The sequence below is a fragment of the Leopardus geoffroyi genome, chromosome C2 (genome assembly GCF_018350155.1).
Source record: "Leopardus geoffroyi isolate Oge1 chromosome C2, O.geoffroyi_Oge1_pat1.0, whole genome shotgun sequence".
In the NCBI taxonomy this organism is placed as follows: Eukaryota; Metazoa; Chordata; class Mammalia; order Carnivora; family Felidae; genus Leopardus; species Leopardus geoffroyi.
In genome coordinates, this window is record NC_059333.1 from 70,513,879 (window position 1) to 70,538,690 (window position 24,812).

Sequence of the window (24,812 nt, forward strand, 5' to 3'; positions counted from 1 at the left end):
ATGTATGTAAAACATCTGGAGCATGGATGAGGGGTGAGCAAGGGCAGCAATTATTCTGTTTCTCGAGGTCCACAGAATTTGCATTCCTACAGAAAGTCTTGCCAGAGTAAAGCTGTCCCCCCCCCCCCCCCCCCAGCAATTCTGCAGCCAGGTCTCCATTTTAGATCAGAATGCTCTCACCAGAGAAGGAATAAAGGACTCAGATCATGCTGCAGACTTTTTACTCAGCATGTAAACTTCCTTTGTTTGCTTTGAGACTCACTCATCCACCTATTTCTGAGAGGATATACAATGGTTTAAAAATCTAACATACAATACAAAATTAGAGAATCAAGGTTCAAACAGGAAGTCTGCCTGAAGGATGTGGAGGTTCTAGATGCTGAAACAAAAAGGGGAATGTACTGGGTGGCAAAGATCTTATTTTCTTGTCTAACTGTTGAAAGCAGCCCATAGAACCCTGTGCGGCCAGGATGCACCCAGCCAAGCTCAAACTGGCAGGTCACTTCTTTAAGCACGAACAACAGCAGAGTGGTGACTGGCAACCGGGAAGGCAGAAGTCCTCGGCCACCCCTCCCCTGTCACCCGAGACCAGGGACAGGCCCAGTTTAGGGAGAGCAGGAAAGCAGTCCTTGTTCCAGTCTGAACCACTCATCACATTTTTATCCACACAATTTCAGAATAAACAACTTACAGTCAACTTCTAGAAAGTTCTGGAAGAACAAGAAAAGTAGTAAAGGGAAATTATTATTTTGACCAAGGAAGGCTCAAGAATAGATTTCTAGGTAAAGATAAGAAATTAAGAGCAGGAGCATTCCCTCATCTGGCCTAGCCAGATACAATGTATTGGGAAAAAAATGCCTGCATTGATGACAGAAGCATCCCTTAGCTGTGGACACTGTTAAATGACCTCTCACAGCAATGTGACCTGAGCGGGATAAAGACTTCCACTTGTAGAATCAGGATCCTTGTCCTAAATGGAATCCTACATAGAAACAGTTTCCTTCTTTTTGCAAAGAACAGCTTTTCAAGAAATATAAAGTGGGCCACAGAGGTGGGATTTAGGGCCAGTCATATGAACATACTCCTAAATCACACAAGTTGATAACTAACAGTCTATCCCAGGAAAACCAGAGCAAGAAGAAAACCAGAACAAAGAGCCCCCTGTGAGCTGCGACACAGGCCTGCTATCAGCTCATCTCCAAGGGCTCAGGGTCGCTCCCTTCAGGGGAGGTAGGGGCACGGGGAGAGGTGGGGGGGGGGGGGGCACACACGCGCTGCCCAGCCAGCTCCAGCCTTCCTGACACCACTCTCCAGCCAGAGCTCACAGGCCTGTGGGCTCTGTCACAGTCAGTTTGCAGGATTCAGCGGAAGCACCTTTAATCTGCCCAAATCAGGAGGCAGCAGAAAACTCAGTAAACAAAGTAAGAAATGCTTAGGACTCTTAAAAAAACAACTCTCAAAATCTAATTATTATTACAAATCTAAATATCATTGAAATAAATGGTACCTGGGATTTACTTCAAATAATGCGAGAGAGTGGTTAGGCACACAAATCAGATCGTCTAGGAGTTGGTAACTGGCAAAGACGGACAACAGGTACGTGGGTTTAATTTCACTGTTTTACTTCCATATGTTTGAGCTGTTTCATTATAAAACAGGGGCACTGGGGTGGCTCAGTTGGTGAAGCATCCACTCTTGATTTTGGCTTAGGTCATGATCTCAAGGTTTGTGAGACTTGAGCCCCACGTCGGGCTCTGCACTGACAGTGTGGAGCCTGCTTGGGATTCTCTCTCTGCCCTTCCATACTCAAGTGCTCTCTCTTGCTCTCTCTCTCTCTAAATAAATTAGAAAAAAAAAAAAAAAAGGTAAAAACATCATACCAAATCATTGTGAAAATGTAGGTAAATATAAAATTTAAAAAAAAACAGAGAAAACAAAAACCACACATAATCCTATCACCAGAGACAACCACTCTTAACACTTCAGTCTATATACTTCCAATCTTTTCCACATTCTTCTCTCTTTTGTTTGTCAAGTAGGATCATATGTTTATGCTGTTTTATTACTTGCTTTCCCTTCCTCTCTTACTTTATCAAGAATTATTCAAATCCTTGGGAATGCAAGCTGGGGCAGCCACTCTGGAAAACAGTATGGAGGTTCCTCAAAAAACTAAAAATAGAACTACCCTACGACCCAGCAATTGCACTACTAGGCATTTATCCATGGGATACAGGAGTGCTATTTCTAAGGAACACATGCACTCCAATGTTTATAGCAGCACTATCAACAATAGCCAAAGTATGGAAAGAGCCCAAATGTCCATCGATGGATGAATGGATAAAGAAGATGTGGTATATATGTACAATGGAGTATTACTTGGCAATCAGAAAGAATAAAATCTTGCCATTTGCAACTACGTGGATGGACCTGGAGGGTATTATGCTAAGTGAAATTAGTCAGAGAAAGACAAATATCATATGACTTCACTCATATGAGGACTTTAAGAGACAAAACAGATGAACATAAGGGAAGGGAAGCAAAAATAATATAAAAACAGGGAGGGGGACAAAACAGAAGAGACTCATAAATATGGAAAACAAACAGAGGGTTACTGGAGGGGTTGGGGGGGGATGGGCTAAATGGGTAAAAGGGGCATTAAGGCATCTACTCCTGCAATCATTGTTGAACTATATGCTAAGTAATTTGGATGTAAATTTAAAAAAATAAAATTAAAAAAATAAAAAAAAAAGAATTATTCAGATTTTTAAATGTCCTTTAAGGGTATGATTGCTACATGGTCTTTTATCAAAAGGTAAGCCAAAATCTACTTCCAATATATGGCTTCTATAAGTAAGGGTGTGGTGAACTAGAAGGATGACATTTGTTATAAATAGGTGATTCCAAGTAAGAAAAACTGCATGAAATGTCCCCAAGCAGAAACTGACAGTACACATGAAAAGAAATACTAAGAGAGCCACTGCTGGCTCATAGACTACTTAATTCCCAGCAGTTAGGAACCTTCCAGGTACTCACCATTGCTAAGGCCATGGTGGGAAGAAGAGGAAAATGTCAACACCTAAAACTGAAATACGCTCATAAAGTGAGCAATAATTCACACAGTACATTCACACAGTGGTTTAAGAAATCTGCCAGCATCTCTGAAATGCTGGAGTGTTGATATACTGAGTTTTCAAAGGGAAGAAGATTTGCACGGGCTTGGGGTGGTATGGGAAGGTTCTGTAAACACAAGAGTAGATCCTGCGGCTTCTCGGCTTCTCGGAGACCACTGTGCCTCAGGCATTCAACCGTGGCCTTTCCGATCACTCTATCAGAATTAACATAACTGGACATGGCTTTGTTCTGTCACTGAGTTCTTTCCCTCAAGCCCTAAGGATGATTTCCTCCCCCATAAAAAGAAAATCCACAAAATCCTCGAGCTGGGGAGATAGATGAGAGGGATCCTGTTTTCCCTGCACTATTTGTCCCTGCCAAGAAGGAGATTCGGCAGAATATCTGCGAAGACAACGCCTCATATGATCAATGTCTGAATGCCAGTCAAAAATGTAATTTTTCTTTCTGAAGCAAATCCATAAATGGCCTATATTGTGACACACTGTAAAGACTGAGAGCTGAACACATTCCGGTCATGTTCCGTCTGGCTTTCCTGGGCTGCTACAAACCACCAGAGGCCTCTGAACCAAACTGTTTGGCTCTGGCCCAGCAGCTGGGAAGGGCGGTGCAGCCACCGCAAGGCCATCACCTCTAGGGGTGGCCCCGAGGACACAGTGAATGACGACAGAGCTGCAGGGGGACCAAGAAGGGAACCGCAGATGACTACGCTTTCTTCCCATTTTTTCCTTCCCCTTATCCCTCCCTGTCTACCATTTCAATCTTTTATTTCAGAAAGGACAACTGTGGCTCTCTTATCACCAAGTCAAGGATGGAGTGGAGAAAAAGTGGGTCTGTGACACACTGGACACGTGCTGAGGTCAGAAACTATGTAAGTGGTTAATTAAGTGCTTACCACTTGGCAAATGAACAGCAGCCTCTCCAAACTGAGTTTTAGCCCCTCCCCCAAACATGGGGGTCCCAGCGATCGCCCTACTGCTGAGCCACCGAAATTTTCAAGAGGGCATGCTCAGTGATGAGCACTCTGAAAAAATTGTGAAAGTATGTGTTGGAATGGCAAATTCAAGAGTGATTTTTTTACAAAATCTTGCTGTTAGTGAGTTGTTTTGATAGTAGAAAACTAGTTTAGGAATAAGTTATTACCTAACAAGTGTCAGGGCGGATGTGGAGAAAAAGGAACTCTTCATGTACTGTTGGTGAGAATAGAAATTGGTAGAGCCACTGGAAAATCATAGGGAAGTTCCTTAAAAAGTGAAAAATATAAATACCTTATCTTCCAGTAATTCTACTACTGTATTGACCAAAGAAAATGAAAACACTTGAAAAGATCTATGTGTTCTATGTTTAATGCAGCATTATTTACAGTGCCAAGATATGGGGACACCCCAAGGGTCCACTGAGAGATGAATGGATAAAGAGGAAATGGTGTGTGCACACACACATACACATATAATGGAATATTATTCAGCTACACAAAAAGAATGAGATCTTGACATTTGCAACAACATGGATGGGCCTCGAGGGTATAACGCTAAATGAAAGAAGTCGGACAGAGAAAGACACATACCATATGATGTCACTTACATGTGGAATTCAAAAAACAAATCAAATGAACAAACAAATAAACAAAAAAACAGAAATAGACCCAGAGAACAAGCTGATGATTGCCAGAGAGGAGGGCAGTGGGAGAATGGGCCAAATGAGTGAAGGGTCGTGGGAGGTATGGGTTTCCAGTTCTGGGAAGAATAATGTACGGAGATCAAAGGCACAGCATAGGGAACGTAGTCAGTGGTATTATAACACGTACTATGATGGCAGAGGGTAGCTACTCTTGTGATGAACACACCATAATACATATGCTTATCATATCGCTATGTTGTACACCTGAAATTAATGCACCATGTGTCAACTATACTTCAATTAAAACAAAAAGCTATCACCAACGTTCCATTTATCTATTTCACTGGGACTGGAACCTCTCAGAGCATGGGTTCATTTCTGACCTAGGTCTGTGTCCTCCCTCTGGATTCATATACCACAGAAAAGCTGGAGAAAACCAAATAGAAATGCAACCTGAGATGACATGCAGTTCTCTTTTTCAGCCAGATTCGCTAATCCAGCAATCTTTAAGGTTGGCCAAAACTGGGCCAGAAGGCTCAACAGGCCTCATGCATAGGGCTTGAACTTTACCTTTTCCTCCCAAAAGAAGCAAGAGTCTAATGCATAAATGCAGAACAGCTGTCTTCTGGCAAAGACAGCGTCCCGTCACACACACATGGCCACACCCTGAAACAGAGACATACACCCGCCCCAACCCATCACTGAGCTCCAGCTGACTTGACTGCTGTAGGTTTCCCCAAAGGTCCCTGAGCTCACCCTCGGATGTAAGAATGGACACAAACCACAGGCTGGGGTGGCTCAAAATCTGCCATCTCCTACCGGCAGGGCCAACGCCCACCCACATGTAGAGATGAAACAGAAAGAAAAGTTACCTTGCAGACAGCCGCCTGGAGTATTGCATCAAAGCCTCCTTCGGGAGCATCGCGGTTCCGGGACACTCTCTGTTTCCGAACCTCCTCATTGAAGCTGTCAACTCTATCTGTAAGGGGCAGCAGATGGCGGAACCCAAAGGATGGGACGCAGTTTGGGAATAATTTGTAACTAGAGAGAAAGAAGAGAAGAGTCACTTTCCATCACTGTAGGTAAATCTTAAGCAACCAAGTACTCTGTGTGTTCACTGAGTGCCTTGAGCAGCAGTAATGAATATTTACCCAGCACCTACTGTGTGCCCCTGGGACACACAAAGAGAGAGACAACATGGTTCTTACTGTACAAAGGCCAAGCCCTACACTACAGGCAAGTCAGCATATCCAGGTTGTATGTGAATGGAATGGACAAATGGTTCGAAAAAAGGAGATAATAGCAGACTACTGCTGTCAGAGGAATACGTCACAGAGATGCCCTGCCATGGGCCTTGAAAGATGGGAGGGACCAGTGGCATGGGCACCATGGCCTGGGTAGCACAGCAGAGAAGGATCTTTTGGGCTAAGAAAGGTGGGCAGTGTCGAGTGAGAGCAGCCTGAACAGAGGTACTGTATGAAAGCAGCTTCCCACATCAACTCTGCTGCTGCCACATGTTAAAAGATCACATAGAATCCCCTTGAGTGAATCCACTCAGAGACGTGCAGGACATCCTGGCACATGAGCAAAAGCTAGTGGAACAGGAACGAAGACATTCTATCTGCTACTTCATTCATTTATAAATATTGTGATGATAAGTGACCAGCTCTCCTAAATGCAACAGAGATCATTCAGAAGCTAACTGTCCTCAGATGGAAAATTAGATGTGGCAATTTGGGAAGAGGCAAGTATTGCATCTCAATAGTAAGTTAATGCCACATCTTTCTCCTGCAATACTGGGCGATCTCATCTTCAGTCTGCAGTAGAGATCCTGAGTGGTTCCATCCCTGGAGGAAATTAGATTCCAATTACAGATCTAGGAGTCTCAGCTTGACATGCAGTCGCTGACACAGGAAGAGAGGCCTTCCATTGTTTCACCAGTGGATTCTCGAGGGGAAAGGGAAGAGGGTCCTGGCCAGAGAGAAGACACATGCAAAAGCCCCGTGGCAGGAGAGAACACAGGGAGCCCAAGAACAAGGAAGGCCAGTGAAGCTGCAGCGGGGGCAGACAAGGTGAGGATGGGCCAAGGGGAGGCTGAGAAGGCAGACTGAAAGAGACTGTGCAAGTTTGTGGCCACGTTAAGAAAGCCTCTCTTTTAGAACAAAAGATGGAAAAAAAAAAAAAAAAAAAAAAAACAACACTAACAGAGAGGCATGGACGGGGGGGGGGGGGGTGGGGGTGGGGGGGGGCTGGTTATAATCCAACTTAAACCTTGTGCATGGAGAGGGAAACAGGCTTAGCAACTGCTAGGGAATCCTGCCTAACTGCAGCCAAGAAGCAGCAGCCAGGGCAGGTCTGGACAGGTTCCCTTCCTCCAAACAAGAGGCAAACTTTGGCTTTCTAAGAGGCCATTCCACTCTCCTTCAGGACCTACAGTGCCTGCTCCATCCACCAGCCACCGCAGCAAACCGGCTCTGGACAGAGTCAACCCCACTGCCATTCTGGCCACGACTCTCTCTGGATGGGGGCGGGAGCTACAGGCTTCATCCATCTGCCTTCCCTTGGCTTCACTCCCTCCTTCTTCCTCAGACTTCACTTGTACCTTGTGCTTGGACAGGACAGACTTTTCTATATATGATCTGGACCATCAAATTTTTTATTCCCATCTCATTTTTCCATGAAGAAAAGGTCATGGAAATTATATTCCCGGAGAGAAGAAGGAAATGAGCTGAGGTCCTATTGGTAGTTATTTGACAAATGGACAGGTGCAGGAGGAAGCAAACACACACAAATTTTCCCTTCCTTCAGGCCACTCCTCCTCTCTGTGTGGTTCTGGTCTACTATGCAGGACTTTGGGAATGTGATTGTTGTCACAGTTGACCGAGTGGGTTGAGGAGAGAAAGGAGAGGAAAAGAATGATAACTGCTGTTCAGCGAGAAAGCCAGGGAAGCTGTGAAAAGCTCACCAAAATTAGCTTGGCATTTTTTACCTTTCCCCTTTTATTCGTGCTAACAACATTAAGTAGATATATTTTTACTTGGAGAATTACTATTAAGTAATCAGGAAATAGAAAATGTGTTTGCCAGAGAGAAGCCTTCATGGCAGAGAATTTACTACAACCAAATCAGTCATCTCTTCGAGGAAAACAGCTTTGTCACACAGATCCTGCCTCATGTCCCATAGTCACTAAAATACGATACCCCCTGTGACTATTTAATTTAACCTCTGGCAGAACTGAGTGAACTGAAGGTCTGGGCACTTGGGGGTCTAACTCCAGGAAATGCTCCAACCCCCACCCTGTGTCTGTCTGTAGAGCCCTGTTTGGGGCCATGTATAGGGAGTTATTCCATCAAGGATTATAACCAAGACGGTAAGTAAAATATATATGCTTAAGTTGCCTGGGGGAGCATGTACGTATGAAAAGTGATTCCAATTTGAAGACGCTAGACCCAGGCAAATCCAGAAAACAATCTATGGCTTCAGGACAATATTGTGGGACAAGCTGACTGGAAACAGCTCCGTCTTAGTCTAAATACAGAACTGCCAGATAACATATAATTTTTCAAAATGCTCATATGTAAATGTTAATATGGAAGCTTAGCAGGGAAATCCCAGCTGCCGGAGATGAAGGAAAAAAAAAAAAAAAAACCATTCAACAAATGAGTACAGTTACAAGATGAGGTGGGCCTGGAGTAAGAGCTCATGCCAAAGATCTCCCGGATGTGCCAGGACCCGACGGAGGTCCTAAGGGTTGGGGGCACGATTCTAACGGGGACGGATGAAGCACTGGAACAGGGCTCTCTTCATAAAGCTAAGCTCTACAAAGAGCTGCCCTGTCACCAAAATGAAAGACACAAATTCCAGCCACTAGCCTGGGAAAGAAGCAAGGAAAAGCCATTCTGGGCTGAGAGCAAGATGAATCACCCATAAAAATTGTTAACTCCAGGCTCGAGCAAGTCAGGATTCACTACTTTATGGTGAAGGAACCCCCAAAGGAACAATAAACAGGAAAACTAGTCCCATTGAAACCCGGAGGATCCAGGCAAACACATAATTGCCCTACAAGGATGGGGCTGTGATCCTCGCCCAGAAAACCACCTCGGATGAAGAGGAGCTTATGACAAACTTATGGATCCCATGAGAAACAAACCACCATGAAGGAATGTCCACAAATGCAACAAACTGAATGATGTGCCGTTCAAGAAACAGAGATAACAGAATGATTTGAAGCACTGTAAATGCAAGGATATTTAAAACATTAAAGGAGAGGAAAGAATACATACCAAAAGCCAGAACAGAATATTATTAGAAGAAAAAAAACAAGGCTGTGAAAACAAAACAATATAAAAAACAGAAGTTTGGAAAAAGAACCAAATAAAAACTATAGTCAGTGAAATTCAAATATGAAACGTCAGTGTATGGACTAACCAACTAAAAACCAAAATGGTAAACTAGAAGAAACTTCTTACTAGGGAAATTAGCGTTAGAAAATGAAGAGGAGAGGAGCCCCTCAGTGGCTCAGTCAGTTAAGTGTCTGACTCTTGATCTTGGCTCAGGTCATGATCTTACAGGTTCATGGGTTCAAGCCCCAGGTCGGGGCTCAGCACCGACAGTGCGGAGTCTGCTTGCCTGCTTGGGATCCTCTCTCCCCCACTCTTTCCCTTCCCCAACTCGTGTGCACGTGTGCATATTCTCTCAGAAATAAATAATAAACATCTTTTTAAAAAAGAAAGAAAATTAAGAAGATAGAGGAATCAAAGAGAAAATGTCTGAGAATTTTCAAGGATAAAGACGTATTCTCCGATTAAACAAGCAGACCAGATTCTGAGCAATGTAAATAAAAGCAAATCCAATCTAGACACATTCAAATGTGTATCATTATAGAATATGAAAAGCACAGGAAAATATTAAAAGCCACCAGAGAGAAGGAAAACCATTAGATGGACAGCCACCTTCTCATCAGCCACAGGACATGCCAGAAGACAATGAAATAACACCATCAAGGTGATGAAGGAATACTATGACCCTTGGAAGAAACACAGGAAGGGTAAGGGAAAACATAAATGATGAAGGATGAAATATGTCAGTTTACTTGCCCAGATTTTTGCATGTGTATTTCCATTTTTGTTGTGTGGTGAGAACGTTCAAGATCTACTCACTCTCTTCCAAGTATACAAGTGTATGTTCCAAGTATAATACCGTTAACTAGCATCACTGTGCCATACGCTACATCCCCAGGACATACTCATCTTATAACTGGAAGTCTGTACCTCTTGACCAACATCTCCATGTTCCCCCCACCTCCCAGCAATTACCAGTCTACTCTGTTTCCGTGAGTTTGGCTTTGTTAGGCCCCACCTATAAATGAGACATGACATGTATTTCAACAACAGCCCGATACCTCGAGCAAAAGGAAATGTCTTCAGGGCCGGGGATAACAGGCTGCATTAATCCTTCAAATCCTCTATCAGTAAATCCCACATGACTTTTCCCAGTGACACTCTTCCTGTTACTCAAAATAGCAAGTAAACAGATCTTTAATCTGGTGATTAAATGATACTGTGCCTTTTTTCCGATTATGGCAGCCCTGTTACTACTACTTACTCCAGTCCTGGCATTTCTAGCACATTCTAAGATAGGAAGGGATGAATCTAGGATTTTGATCTTTTGGCAAAAATGTCTGGAGCAGGAGGAGGGACAAACCTCAGGAAAGACCCATGAAAAACCAGCTCTCTTTTCTCTGAGGTGTCCTGTATAGGTGATTAAGTCACTCCTGACTCTATCTTCGCAAAACTTCCTGGGGGCTCTTGCTGTTCCCACTCCCTCAGGGGAGAAAAATCCAACTGAAGGGGCCATCGGAGCTTGAGGAGAACCCCATGACTCTCCTCTGCGCACTAGCTGAAGGAAAAGAATAGACGAGGATCGCAGGCAGTGTGCACCGGGCCAGGGATGAAAGGCAGACAAGGGAGGCGGGCCAGCTGTGCGACATGAAGAGTGGTAAGGACAGCAGCGGCCGAGCATGTGGTACAAACCCAGCTCCAACAGACCTGCCCACTGTTCTAGAAAACCTGGAAATCCTGGTTATTCTTGGTCAAATCTTCTAACAAAGCACACACAGGCTGGATCAGGTATAGGGACAGCCACCGTTCGCTGTTCTCCCCAGGAACAGCGGGAATCTCTGGGACCCAGGACACCATATGCATTCCACTGCCTGCCCGTGCGGAGAAAAACCTCAGCCTGCTCACTGAGCCAGAGTGACTCCCCAATGCGGTGCCCAGCTTACAGAAGAGAGATTTGCATGACTCGGCCCTGCTGTTTCCTTCAGAACTCCCGTTCTTCACTAGATTTCCTGCCTTGCGAGTCTTTCAGTGTGCCTGTGCTCACTGAGAAGACTTTTACGTCTACAATTGGTTCTGCCTTCCAGGCCTTCAAGAGGGACTCTGGATAAATTGTGCGTGATAACCCTGAATATCTGAATGCTGAGTCTCCAGAGATAGTCCCCTCCATCCTCTCTGGGCTGCCAATCTAGCACATCTTACAGTGAGTGGATGGTCCTGGGGAAGTGACCGTGGAGATATACCCTGTCTGTCCAGAAACAGGGCCCAATCAGAAGGCAGAGGTGAAAAGAAGCAGACAGAATCACTCTTGGGGATGAACTGAAAAAGGCTTTGGTTAAGCTGCTGTTGTACCTGGTAAGAAGCAAAACTCCAACAACAGGTCATGGCACTGAGACTCAGCTGAAAAGGCCTTGGAGACAGGACCAAAGTAATAATAATGCCAGAGGCCACCTGTGGCCAGGAGGAAGCTAAACCCAGCAAATGATGACACCTAGGCCTCTTCACAGTTAAGGAACTTAGAATTGCTTTTGTATTTAAACCTTTTTCTTATCTATTGTCTTCCCCACCATTGTGTCAGTTCCCAACCCCTAAGGGAGCTTCTAGGAGATTTACAGAAAATTAGGAAAGATTCCGGAAAACATACATTACCAGCATAAACACCACTGCATCCTGAGCACCCAGCCCAACCCAGGCCTGGGAGCTGTTGAGGTTGTGGAAGATTAGCTGGGGAGCTGGGCAGGCTCAGGGGCTTAGGAACAGCTCTCTTCCCCCCAGGGACAGCCAAGTAACCCAAGAACTGAAAATGCCACCACAGGTGGAAGGTCCTGGATCCGAGTCACCGCTGAAAGGAGAGCTGCCGTGGAAACCAGTTCAGGCCTCATCAGAGTTTGTACAAGCAAGAAAGACACTCTGATGGTGCTGAGCCACCGAGATTTGGGGGGCTATGTTACTGTTGCATCACCTAACATTACCCTTAGGCAAGCGCCTTGAAGGTCAGGTCGTTTGGGGATGGGCGTTTGTCCTCAGACTCAGGTAAAGCCTCTGTGCGGTCATGTGATTTGAATGGGGAAAAAGCAAGCACCATATTAATGGGAATGCAGACTCTAAAACCAGTTTGTCTGGACTCTTACCCCAAATCTACCCCTTACAAATTGTGTAATCTTAGGTAAGTGGTTTATTCTAAGCCTTGGTTGGCTCACCTAAATCTTAGAGACCTCAAAAGATTGCCATCAGACTTGAACGAGATAACCCACATGGTGCAAGGCATGTAGTACAGTGCCTGATGCTTGGTAAGAATCTCAGTCTTAGCAGCTTCTTATCTAATAAGTATTCTGGGGTCTTACATCCCAAAGCCTAACTAAAGTTGTATGTGGGGATGAGAAAGAAAAACTTGGAAGTTACCACTCATTGTAATCCTGTCCACATCATCCTGACATTTACAGGAACACTCGTAAGACTAGAAAGGAAACAAACCAACCTTGTGGAGGTTGCCTTGGGGGAGTTGGCGGCTGTGACCCTCCACCCCCCACACAAACACACCATGGCAGAGTCCTGTCCACCAATCCTGTTTCCTCTTCTTCCTGAGCACAACTGAACTGGTTTCCAGCTTCATTGCTAGAATTCCATCGTGTCTGATAAAGTGCAGAAGTGGCAAAGACTATTCACTCGTGGCCCATAAGCTCCTCCTATGAGCGTCCGCCCAGGCACAACGACCCTAAAAGCCACATGTAGAAGATGGAGGAGTACAGGGTGGGCAGAGCAAGGGTCCCTGAGTCACCGCGTGGAAGGGAGGTGTCCACTGGATTTAGGTAAGCAGGAAATAAACTTCTATCACGACACACTTTTGGATTTATTTGTTGGAGAAGTTAGAAATTCCTGCTCTCTGATAATCTGTCAAATATTTTCCAATTCAAGCACTTGACTTATGTTGGAAAAAACAAAATCATACCTTTAAAACCCAGGACTTCCATTTCATTTTGTCAAGGTAAGTTATATTTACATAACAACAGGGACAGATTTTGAATTCACTTATCCCCAAGCACCTCAGTTCACCCCAAGCAAGAGGAAAGGTTACACTGTTCTGCCTGCTCCCTCCCTGAACCTGGGTGTCCACTTACTGAAAACATTGTCTAAAATCACTCAATGTAGAGGGACGCCTGGGAGGTTCTGTTGGATTAGCGTTTGACTCTTGGTTTCGGCTCAGGTCATGATCTCACAGTTTTGTGAGTTCAAGCCCCACTCTGGGCTCTGCGCTGGCAGCATGGAGCCTGCTTGGGATTCTGTCTCTCTCCCTCTTTCTCTGCCCCTCCCCCACTCACACTGTCTATGTCTCTCTCAAAATGAATAAATAAGCTTAAAAATAAATAAATATGGCACAAAAACAGACACTCAGATCAATGGAACAGAACAGAGAACCCAGAAATGGACCCACAAATGTATGGCCAACTAATCTTTGACAAAGCAGCAAAGAATATCCAATGGAATAAAGACAGTCTCTTCAGCAAGTGGTGCTGGGAAAATTGGATAGCGACATGCAGAAAAATGAACCTGGACCACTTTCTTACCCCATACACAAAAATAAACTCAAAATGGATGGAAGACCTAAACTTAAGACAGGAAGCCATCAAAATCCTCGAGGAGAAGGCAGGCAAAAACCTCTATGACCTCAGCCGCAGCAACTTCTTACTCAGCATGTCTCCGGAGGCAAGGGAAACAAAAGCAAAAATGAACTCTTGGGACCTCATCCTTCACTTCTGCACAGTGAAGGAAACAATCAGCAAAACTAAAAGGCAACCGACGGAATGGCAGAAGATATTTGCAAAGGTTTAGTATCCAAAATCTATAAAGAATTTATCAAACTCAACACCCAAAAAACAAAGAATCCAGTGAAGAAATGGGCAAAAGACATGAATACACACTTCTCCAAAGGAGACATCCAGATGGCTAACAGACATGTGAAAAAATGCTCAACATCACTCATCATCTGGGAAATGCAAATCAAAACCACAATGAGATACTACCTCACACCTGTCAGAATGGCTAACATTAACAACTCAGGCAACAACAGATGTTGGCAAGGATGCGGGGAGAGAGAGGATCTCTTTTGCACTGCCGGTGGGAATGCAAACTGGTGCAGCCACTCTGGAAAACAGTACGGAGGTTCCTCAAAAAATTAAAACTAGAACTACCCTATGACCTAGCAATTGTACTACTAGGTATCTATCCAAGGGATACAGGTGTGCTGTTTTGAAGGGGCACATGTAGCCCAAAGTTTACAGCAGCGCTATTGACAATAGCCAAAGTATGGAAAGAGCCCAAATGTCCATCGATGAATGAATGGATAAAGAAGATGTCATATATATACATACATATGTATATATATACATATACACATATGTATATGCATACATATATATATACATATACACATATATATACATATATATACACACATACATACACATACACACACACATACATAAAATGGAGTATTAGTCGGCAAACAGCAAAATGGAAATCTTGCCATTTGCAACTACGTGGATGGAACTAGAAGTATTATACTAAGTGAAATTCATCAGAGAAAGACAAATATCATATGACTTCACTCATATGTGGAATTTAAGATACAAAACAGATGAACATAAGGGAAGGGAAGCAAAAATTATATATAAACAGAGAGGGGGACAAAACATAAGAGACTCTTAAATATAGAGAACAAACAGAGGGTTACTGGAGGGGTTGTGGGAGGGGGAATGGGCTAAATGGGTAAGAGGCATTAAGGAATCTACTCCTGAAATCATTGTTGCACTATATGCTAACTTGGATGTAAATTAAAAATAAATAAATTAAAAATACAGACATACATACATACATAAAACCTCTCAATGTAGAAAACAGTGCTACATTAGGCAGGAAAACAAATGACCTATGATCATTATGCCTTCCCACAGCCTTGCAACAGTTCACATCTTCACACACAGTTGGGGAGACAGGACTAGGTCATCACTGATCAGATTAAACACTGAAGCCTGCCCCATCCCCCAATATGCCTTCCCTAGTCCTTTCTTTGGGCTAAGTTTTCCTGCTACTCCATTCCCCCTACACTTAAATACCCAGCAGAAGGATGACTGGTCACTCACCCAATGCATGGATTGGTCTGGTACCTCGGTGCTGTGTAGGAGAAAGGGGAGATGTTCTTGTCTACAAAAGACCCGAACCCCAACCGGAAGTTGCTGGTGAGCTTCCTCATCTCCTCAGCCAGCTTGGTGCCCAGGTTTCGGATGCTGTCCAAGTCATCCTTCATGGACAGGGAGAGGTCCATCAGGTAGTACAAGTCCACAGGGTAATCCTCCACCTGTCGAACCTGCAGCTGGAAGGTAGTCTTATCGCCTGTGCCAACAGAGAGGCCATGCAATTAGAGGTCATCCAACTCGCTGGGGGCTGAAGGGATGGATTTCACTCTCAAAGCTGGTCCCCCTCTTACTTTTCTTTAGTGACCACATGCCTCTCAAAGAAATATTGTTCTTAAAAAAAAAAAAGAAGAAATATTTTTCTTGGAAGACGAGTAACTGAAGGGAATATGGTGTTGAGGGTGAAGTTCTAGGTTCTCCTTCCAAATACTTCGCTTGGCATTTTTGAGGAAACTCCTTAACAACAAGTCTCCCCAGTGGTGTTCTGTTTTGTCAACAAAAGGACTCTTGGGCAGTTGGTGGATAATGGACCAGACAATTCCATGGACACAGATTAGATGAGAGTTAACCCACCAACCCGCACCAACTTCAGGGAAAGGAGAAGCCAAGGTGGGAATGTGGCCAGGAGGAGACTGCCAAGGTGTGTATGAAACAGAAAACAGGGAAGAAATAAACAAAAGGAGGTATGGGAACGAGTAAGAACTGAGGGCGAAGGGAGAGAGGTATAAGGCAAGCAAGAGCGGGGACACACTGTCACTTAAAATACACCCAAAGGGCAAAAACATTTTTTGCTTGTGCCATATGTCTCCTATTTCTACTTTCCTAGGCATTTATAGGCAACAGTATTTAGTTCTTGGGCATATTTGACATTTTGGGATATCATAGACACAAATTATTATCATTAGAAATTATATGTACAGGGGTGCCTGGGTGGCTCAGTTAGTTGAGCATCCAACTCTTGACTTTGGCTCAGGTCATGATCCCAGGGTCATGGGATCAAGCCCCTTGCGCCAGGCTCCATTCTGGGCACAGAGCCTGCTTGAGAGTCTCTGTCTCTCCCTCTGCCCCTCTCCCCTGTTCATGTGCTCTCTTGCACTCACTGTCTCTAAAGTAAAAAGAAAAAAAAATAAGAAGTTATATGTATAAAAATACAGGAAGACAGATTCTAAATTTTAGCACCATCAAAACAAAGGGGGGGAAGGAAAGAAAGAAAGAAAGAAAGAAAACACTACTAGATTTGTCTACCAGCTACAAGAAAAAGAAAATAATTCTTGGTTGTAAAATAAGAGTCAGAGACAGAGGAAAGAGGAATTAATTCAGAGAAAATGAACAAAGAGAAAAGCCAGTGTCTGGGAGGCGTGGCCCTCTGCAATGTCACCTCCCAGGGTTTACAGAAAGACCCAAGTCAGTGCAGCAACCAGGGGACCCATGCCAGGATAATTATCCTACATCATTTCATAGGCTCTAAAAACACATCATTTAGAACTGACTTCAAGAGGCAATCATACCAAGTAATTCTATCTGTCCTTGAGCTTATTAGTTTTTCAGAGGCACCAAGATGTCCTTGAACTCTCTAGGTAGGATTGCTGCACACACACATTTGAAATCTGGACATACTCGTGTATTCAGAAGAGCACAGTGAGGCTGGCCTCTCCTGCCCACAGAGTCCACACCTGGGTGGCAGTCACCTCTCAGAGAAGCTGGTCTTCCTGAACGCGCCCAATCTCGTCTGATCTCAGAAGCTAAGCAGGGTCGGGCCTGGTTAGTACTTGGATGGGAGAGAAGCTGGTCTCCCATCTCGAGCTGACAACCAGCAAGCTGAAGCCTTCTTGAACTTGGAGGATAGGGACCCCAATCCCATGTGCTCCTTCTCCTTCTCTCACCCCAGACAAGTCGCATTATATTAACTAGACCATGCAGATTCAGATGACCGAAAGATTTCAATCCAAGTTCCAGCTCGGTCCCTCAACTAGGGGAGCAACCTGAGCCTGTGTCCTTAGATCAACAATGGAAATAATAACAGCACAGCACTGATTAAGCCTATGAAGCGCTCATTTGAAGAGCAGTGTTTGGTAAGCAGTAATGCCTGCACAAATGAAGTATAATTATTATAATTACTATCTTTTGCCTGAGTGACAGCACTGAGCCTGCTTCCTGGGACTTGTCTTTGCGTGTCCTGTCCTCGCCTCCTCAAGACTGATGCAGTTTGGGTTGTCTGTTCATAGGAGCCTATTTTTAAAAACCATCAGAGTCTGACTCAAGCTGAGGAATGTTGGAGATTTCTTCCAGAATGAATTCTAGACTGCTGTAATGTCTGCCTCTGGCTCCCATCAGGCAGACAAAGCAGGTCCCTGCTCTGAGCCCCTCCCAGCCCTGGATGCCACATCACAGTGGGGGAGGGGCAGGAGGGAAAAGAACTTGGGGGAAGGGAGAACCTCCGTGGTCTTTGTGTGGGCAGACCACAGACCCCAAATGGGCAGAGCCTATAATCATGTCTGCTCTGTCCAATCCCATGACCTCTTGGCAGAGTCTTCTACATTTTCTGTCCACCTGTGCCCTTCCCCCCAACTTCCCAACTACATCTTCTTTTATCCAGAATCCACTTCTACCTTTTTGTGGATTATGAGTAATGAACAGATGAGGACTTTAAGACCAGAGAGCAGAGAACAGGCTTGGACTTGGGAGGCACCCCTGGGAGGGAAGAGGGCACCAGATTTGGAGAGCGAGAGCTGGGTTAAAATCCAGACCTTGTCACCCAGAACCTGGAAGACTTCAGGCTCCTCTAAATTTGCTCCTCAGTTTCTGATCAGTAAAATGAGAGGATGTTAATTACTGTGGGGATCAAAGGACACAATGTATCCTAACACCACACAAATGCTTGTACACAAGGAAAACCTCCCCTGGGTTCCCCCAAAAGTCAGTTATTAAAGCAATTTCCACGGCGCCTGGGTGGCTCAGTCGGTTAAGCATCCGACTTCAGCTCAGGTCATGATCTCGCGGTCTGTGAGTTCGAGCCCCACATCGGGCTCTGGGCTGATGGCTCAGGGCCTGGAACCTGCTTTGGATTCTGTGTCTCCCTCTCTCTCTGCCCCTCCCCCGTTCATGCTCTGTCTCTCTCTGTCTCAAAAATAAATAAACGCTAAAAAAACAAATAAATAAATAAAATAAAGCAATTTCCCCTAATGACAAAAAGGGAGATAGAAAATTCTGCCAGGAACTTAATTGTGAACGGCTCTAGCCTTGGGTATTAAATTTTAACTCCACATTTTTCAGGCATGAAAGCAAAAAGACAAACAAGGTATGATATACACGTTTGTGTGCGTTAAGGTGGTATCTACTCTGAAGTCAGAAATCTCTTTGGCATCATATTCTGAGGGAAACTGATTACTTTAAAAAGCACACATGGGGGGCTGCAAATATTAAAAAGAAGTGTTTTTCCCAGTTTTCCAAAAACTGAAGGGTATAAGAAAGAGGGTAGTATGATTAGGGTTCAGAATGAGGGTTTACTGCTATGTCAACTCCACCTGATTTTTTTAAATTAATTAATTAATTAATTTATTTATTTATTTTAATGTTTATTCATTTTTGAGAGACAGAGAGAGAGAGAGAGAGAGAGAGACAGAGAGCAAGCAGGAGGTGGGAGGAGAGAGAGAGAGAGGGAGACACAATCCAAAGCAGGCTCCAGGCTCTGAGCTGTCGGCACAGAGCCCGACACGGGGCTCGAACTCACGAACTATAAGATCATGACCTGAGCTGAAGTCGGAAGTTTAACCTACTGAGCCCCACTATACCTGATTTTAAATGCCACAAACTCCTGAGAGGGCCTTGGCAATATTGGGATGTCCCATCAGCAGATTTTGGAAGGAAGGACATTCCTGGACCAATTCTCAGCGTGAGTGCTAAGTGTGGGAGTTAAGCAGCCATGCACTAGCTCCCCTACAAGCAAGGCCTCAGAGGTCAGCCGACTGAAGGAGAGGCCACTGCCGCGTGCAGAGAGAAAGTCTGGGACCCATTTTCCATCTTTGGGCACATTTCCAGAACCATGCAAACTTAGATACACTCTGGCAATACATCCAACCACACAGCTCTGCACCACCGGAGACCTGTCACTTCCATGCATCCAGTAGAGCCCTTATCAACTTCACCATGAGCGCTCCATCAGTGCCCGCTTCTGGCGACACCATCCCAGCCCACATGCTCCCCTGCCCCACTCCAGGTCAGACCACTACAGGCTCGTGATCCCCTGTGGCTTTACCCCTCCTCTCTGGGGCCATTCCACAGGACCCCCATTTCACCAGCAGCAGGATCAAACAAATGGGACAAAGCACACCCCCCAAAACAGCCAAGCACCTCACACCTGCCCTGCAAGCAGGCCCTCTCATGTCCTGGTTTTTCCCATTTCCAAAGCTCCCAGCTCTGGGGGTGCTTTGCACAAAATGCCTGCCTCTTGCTCAGGTTCCCCCACTGTAGTCATGTATCAACCATCTGCTTGAAATGTACTTTCACAGTGTGTTTTCTCTCTGCCACCCCTTCAATAAGAAGTGGAGACAGTGAAGGTAGGGATTCCACCAAGAATCCCTGGTGTGTTTAAGATAGATTTTTGTTCAAACATTCAGACAAAGCAGTATTCCAACCGACAGAGATGCATGCCATCCCCAAATGAATGTAAGTAGTTTTTGATTCCCCAGAAATACCCTTCTGTGCCAAAAATTGAAAGAAAGAAGGGACACCTTAAAATCAGGTATATTGCAAACAGGACCTACAGGGAATTAGGGCCCAGGTGCATACCTCAGGACTCTCATCTAGCTCTTCTGTTTACTGTAGCCGAAGGTAATTAGCATCCAAGAATTAAATCCAGACATGGAGCCAAAGAATTGCTTCCCTGGTCAAGGACAAGGCTGGTGTGCTGCAACCCACCCCACTCCTCAGCCCAGAATTCTGACTCTTGACAGATGGAACCCAGGAAGGCACCACATGAAGACACAGTTGGCCTCTACAGTGTCCACCCCTGAGCACTAGGGCTTGGCATCCCTAGTGTCCTTGAAAATAACCTTGTCTTGGTCCATTTGGGCTTACAAGTACCATAGACTGGATGGCTTTTAAACAACAGAAATTTCTCTCTCACAGTCCTGAAGCCTTCAAGTCCAAGATCAACATGCCAGCACGGTTGAGTTCTGGTGAGAATCCTCTTCTGGGATGCAGACTGCTGACTTCTTGCTGTGTCCTCACATGGCAGAAGGGACAGGGAGCCCTCTGTGGTCTTTTATAAATTCAAAGCAGTAATACCAATCACGAGGGCTCTGTCCTCATGCCTTAATCACTTCCCAAGGCCCTAACACCTCCTGATACAATCACACTGGGGGTTAGATTTCAATTTATAAATGTTGGGGGCAGGGCGCCTGGGTAGCTCAGTCGGTTAAGAGTCTGACTTTTGGTTTCGGCTCAGGTCATGATCTCATGATTCATGAGTTTAAGCCCCGCCATCGGGCTCTGTGCAGACAGCACAGAACCTGGTTGGGATTCTCTCTCTGCCCCTCCCCTGTTTGTGTTCTCTGTCTCTGTCTCTGTCTCTCTCTCTCTCTCAAAATGAATAAACTTAAAAATAAAAATAAATAAATAAACTTTGGAGGGAGGCCACAAACATTCCATCTATAGCCAACCTCTTATCTACCCACCATGAAGTCTTTCTTAGTCTTTTTAATAAAGTATATACTCTGTCATCCTGGGTGGCAGAAGCAATCTGTAAGCCAGGTAACTGGCATCCCCAAAGTAGAACCTGGGAGGAGCGGGAAAAAAAGCACAGATACGGACTGGCAGGAAACCCATCTCAAAAGCAACCAATCACCTGTAGTTTAGTTAATAGTGCTGTACCAATGTCAGTTTCCTAGTTTCAGTAATGTACTTTGGTTATGTAACATGTTATCAGGGAACACTAGGAAGGGTATAAAAAACTCTCTTACTTTTGCAACTTCTTGTGAACCTAAAATTATTTCAAAATAAAGCACACGAAAAAACAAACTACTGGCCAATGAGCTAAAGGATCGAGGCAAATAATGACTTAAGTAAATCCTTTCTAACTGCCCCAGTGCTTCAACCTACCTATGGCCTTTTATTCACCATTTCAATAACCTTTATTCCAAAGTTCACATCCTTTGTTAAGAATTTTTTAAGGTTGTTATCCTCACATACAGTTTCCAGGACTCAAAACAAAATGGCAAACATGATCCTGTGTTCACACAAACTCTTGCTTAAAGTTGGCAGTTCCTCAAAAAGTTAAACACAGAATTAGCATATGACCCAGAAATTCTTCTCCTAGCAATGTACTCAAGATTACTGAAAACACATGTCCAAACAAAAACTTGTGCATGAATTTTTACAGTAGCATTAGTCATGACTGCCCCAAAGTGAAAACAGCCCCAGTATTCATCAGCTAAAATGTGGTATATCTATACAGACCCAATGGAATATTATCTGGCCATGAAAAGGAAGGAAGTGATAAATGCTACAAAATCGATGAATCTTGAAGATATTTTGCAAAGTGAAAGAAGCCAGACATAAAATGCCATATACCATATGATTTATATATAATGTCCAGAATAGGGACACCTGGGTGACTCTGTTGGTTGAGTGTCCCACTCTTGATTTCAGCTCAGGTCATGATTCCAGGGTCATGGGATTCAGCCCTGCATCAGACTCAGTGCTGAGCGTGGAGCCTACTTAGGATTCTCTCTCTCTCCCTTTGCCCTCTGTCCCCAACTCATGCTCTTCCTCTCTCTCCAAATTAAAAAAAAAAAAAAGAAAGAAAGAATGAATGAAAGAGAACAATGTCCAGAATAAGCAAAAACAGAAATAGGAAGTAGATTGGAGGCTGCCAGGACCTACGTGGCAGGGAGGGAAAAGATAAGAAGGGTATGTTAATGCATATAGGGTTTCTTTTTGAGGTAAGGAAAGTATTCTGGAATGAGACAGTGGTGATGGTTGCACAATGTTGCATATATACTACAAACCACTGAATTATACACTTAAAAAAATGTTTTTTAATGTTTTTTATTTTTGAAAGAGAGACAGAGCATGAGCCGGGGAGGGGTAGAGAGAGAGGGAGACACAGAATCTGAAGTAGGCTCCAGGCTCTGAGCTGTCAGCACAGAGCCCGACGCAGGCTCGAATCCACAAACCATGAGATCATGACCTGAGCCGAAGTCAGACACTTAACCGATTGAGACACCTAGGCACTCCTGAATTGTATACTTTAAAATGGTGACTTGGGCACCCAGCTGGTTCACTCAGAAAAGCATGCAACTCTTGATACCAGGGTTGTGAGTTCAAGCCCCCTGTTAGGTGTACAGATTATTTAAAAACCAAATACGCTTAAAAAATTATTTAAAAACATAAAAATAAGATAATAAAATTGTGACTTCTACACTATGGGAATCACGTTTTAATGAAAGAAAGAAAGAAAGAAAGAAAGAAAGAAAGAAAGAAAGAAAGAAAGAAAGAAAGAAAGAAAAGCAAAACAAAAAGTTCTGTATAGAGGGAAATTTTCCTTTCTTTTCCCCAGGCTTCCCCTGGAACAACAACTCACTCATACTATACCAAGGCTTGCCTTCGATTAGTCTGGTATAAGGCTGGCAAAGGGTTACACTTCACTCAGCAAATATCTATGTGAGGGAGGAGACAAAAAAGCATTTCTAAAAATAAATAATGGAAAAAATCACTATATCTCAAGGGCTTCTCCAGAGTCAGGGGGTGATTAACTTAGGTTAACTATGCACTTGGTAAACTGAATGTTGCTGACTACAACATAGCATTCCCTACCTCCCCCAAATAAATAAATATCTGGGGCCTGCCTGTCCTTCTCTTTAAAAATATTAAAATGTTCAAGATTTTAAGAGGCTTCATTGGCTTCATGTGTTTCTACATTTCATAAATATATTTACAAGGTTCTAGACCTTTAGGAATTCATATTTTCATCAAATCTCCTCCAAGTGTTCATCTCTATAGACAAACATCCTCACAGTTTGGGTATACCTTAACTGGGCAGCCAGTCCCTCCATCACCTTGACCTCCCAGAAATGGGCTCTCCATCACCACATACACAATCAGAGCCCATCCACAGCACCCACAATATGATTTTGTCTTGAAAAAAGGATCGGGGCACCTGGATGGCTCAGTCAGTTGAGCGTCCAACTCTTGGTTTCGGCTTGGGTCATGATCTCATGGTTCGTGGGTTCAAGCCCCATGGTGGGCTCTGTGCTGACAGTGCATGGAGCCTGTTTGGTATTCTGTCTGTCTCTGTCCCTCCCTTGCTTGCTCTCTGTGTCTCTCTCAAAATAAATAAAGTTTGGGGCCCCTGGGTGGCTCAGTCATTTAAGTGTCCGACTTCAGCTCAGATCATAATCTCGCAGTTTGTGACTTCGAGCCTGCATCGAGCTCTGTAATGACAGCTCAGGGCCTGGAGCCTGCTTCAAATTCTGTGTCTCCTTCCCTCTCTGCCCCTCCCCCACTTGTGCTGTCTCTCTCTCTCTCTCTCAAAAATAAATAAATGTAAAAACAATTTTTTAAATAAAAAAATAAAGTTTAAAAAAATTAAAAAATAAAAATAAACAAAAAAATAGAAAAGGATCACGCTTTCCATTTTATTTCCAACACCAGAAACTGTATCACAATGCTTAGCATGAGATGAGACTCTACCCAGACTGCTAACATCAGTAACCTCAACTAACCCCAGCACTAATCCCTGGCAATCCAGCAGGACCCCATACATTCTTTTTTTGTTCGTTTCTGAGACAGTTCAGTAGGCAAAATAATGCATTTCTTAAATATGTGATGACTTGGAATTCTAACAACAAGCATATTAGAATAAGACTGACTTCTTTCTTCTTTAACTGAGCATACATTGTGCTTTGTGCATAAATCAGTGCTGTGCATAAATATACTGCCAAGAAAACTTTGCCCAAGGAGGCTACCTTCAGTCAAATCACTTCTTTAACTCCTCTTTGAGAGCTGTTGAAAAGCCAGTCGGTAAGTCAAGTCAAACAACAGTTTCTCTGCCTCACAGTCATACCTTAACTCTGATTTTAAGAAGGAGAATTAAAACTATAACATCTCTGGCTTTGTGTGACTTCCAACTCCTTCCTAAACTAAATCTACCCTGAAGAATAAGGATTTGCCACCTTGAAGGAAAATATTTCTTAGAAAACCATGGGCTCTGAGAGCAATTCTAAATGACAAGTTGCAAAAATATAAGCTAAAAACCTCCCTTGTTGGTGACCCTGAAACTATAAACTGGTTTGGAGGTATGAATTTTGTTCTTTGTTAATTATTGAAGACAGTACATGATTATAAATACATTATAAGTATATGAAAAATATGAACACAAGAATAGAGACAGGATCTAGTAAAAATGAAAAATAATATTGCATTAAAGTAGATTTTTCAAGAATTTCCTTTAAGTTACTGTTATACTATAATTAAATAAAAAGGAAGACACATCATTCACATTAACGGCCAGCCACTTTACCCTACACAATGTTCT

General features: G+C 43.8%; 1 protein-coding gene across 3 annotated transcripts in view; it reads right to left on the reverse strand.

Moving 5' to 3' along the window:
* ITGB5 (integrin subunit beta 5) overlaps positions 1 to 24,812 on the reverse strand; it is a 121,852-nt gene that overhangs the window by 71,957 nt on the left and 25,083 nt on the right. For all 3 annotated transcript variants that reach the window (XM_045502350.1, XM_045502348.1, XM_045502349.1), the window contains exons 4-5: positions 15,227 to 15,476; positions 5,622 to 5,790 (exon numbers count right to left, since the gene is read on the reverse strand). In XM_045502350.1, coding sequence (XP_045358306.1) covers positions 5,622 to 5,790; positions 15,227 to 15,476 — 419 coding nt within the window. The remainder of the gene's footprint in view (positions 1 to 5,621; positions 5,791 to 15,226; positions 15,477 to 24,812) is intronic.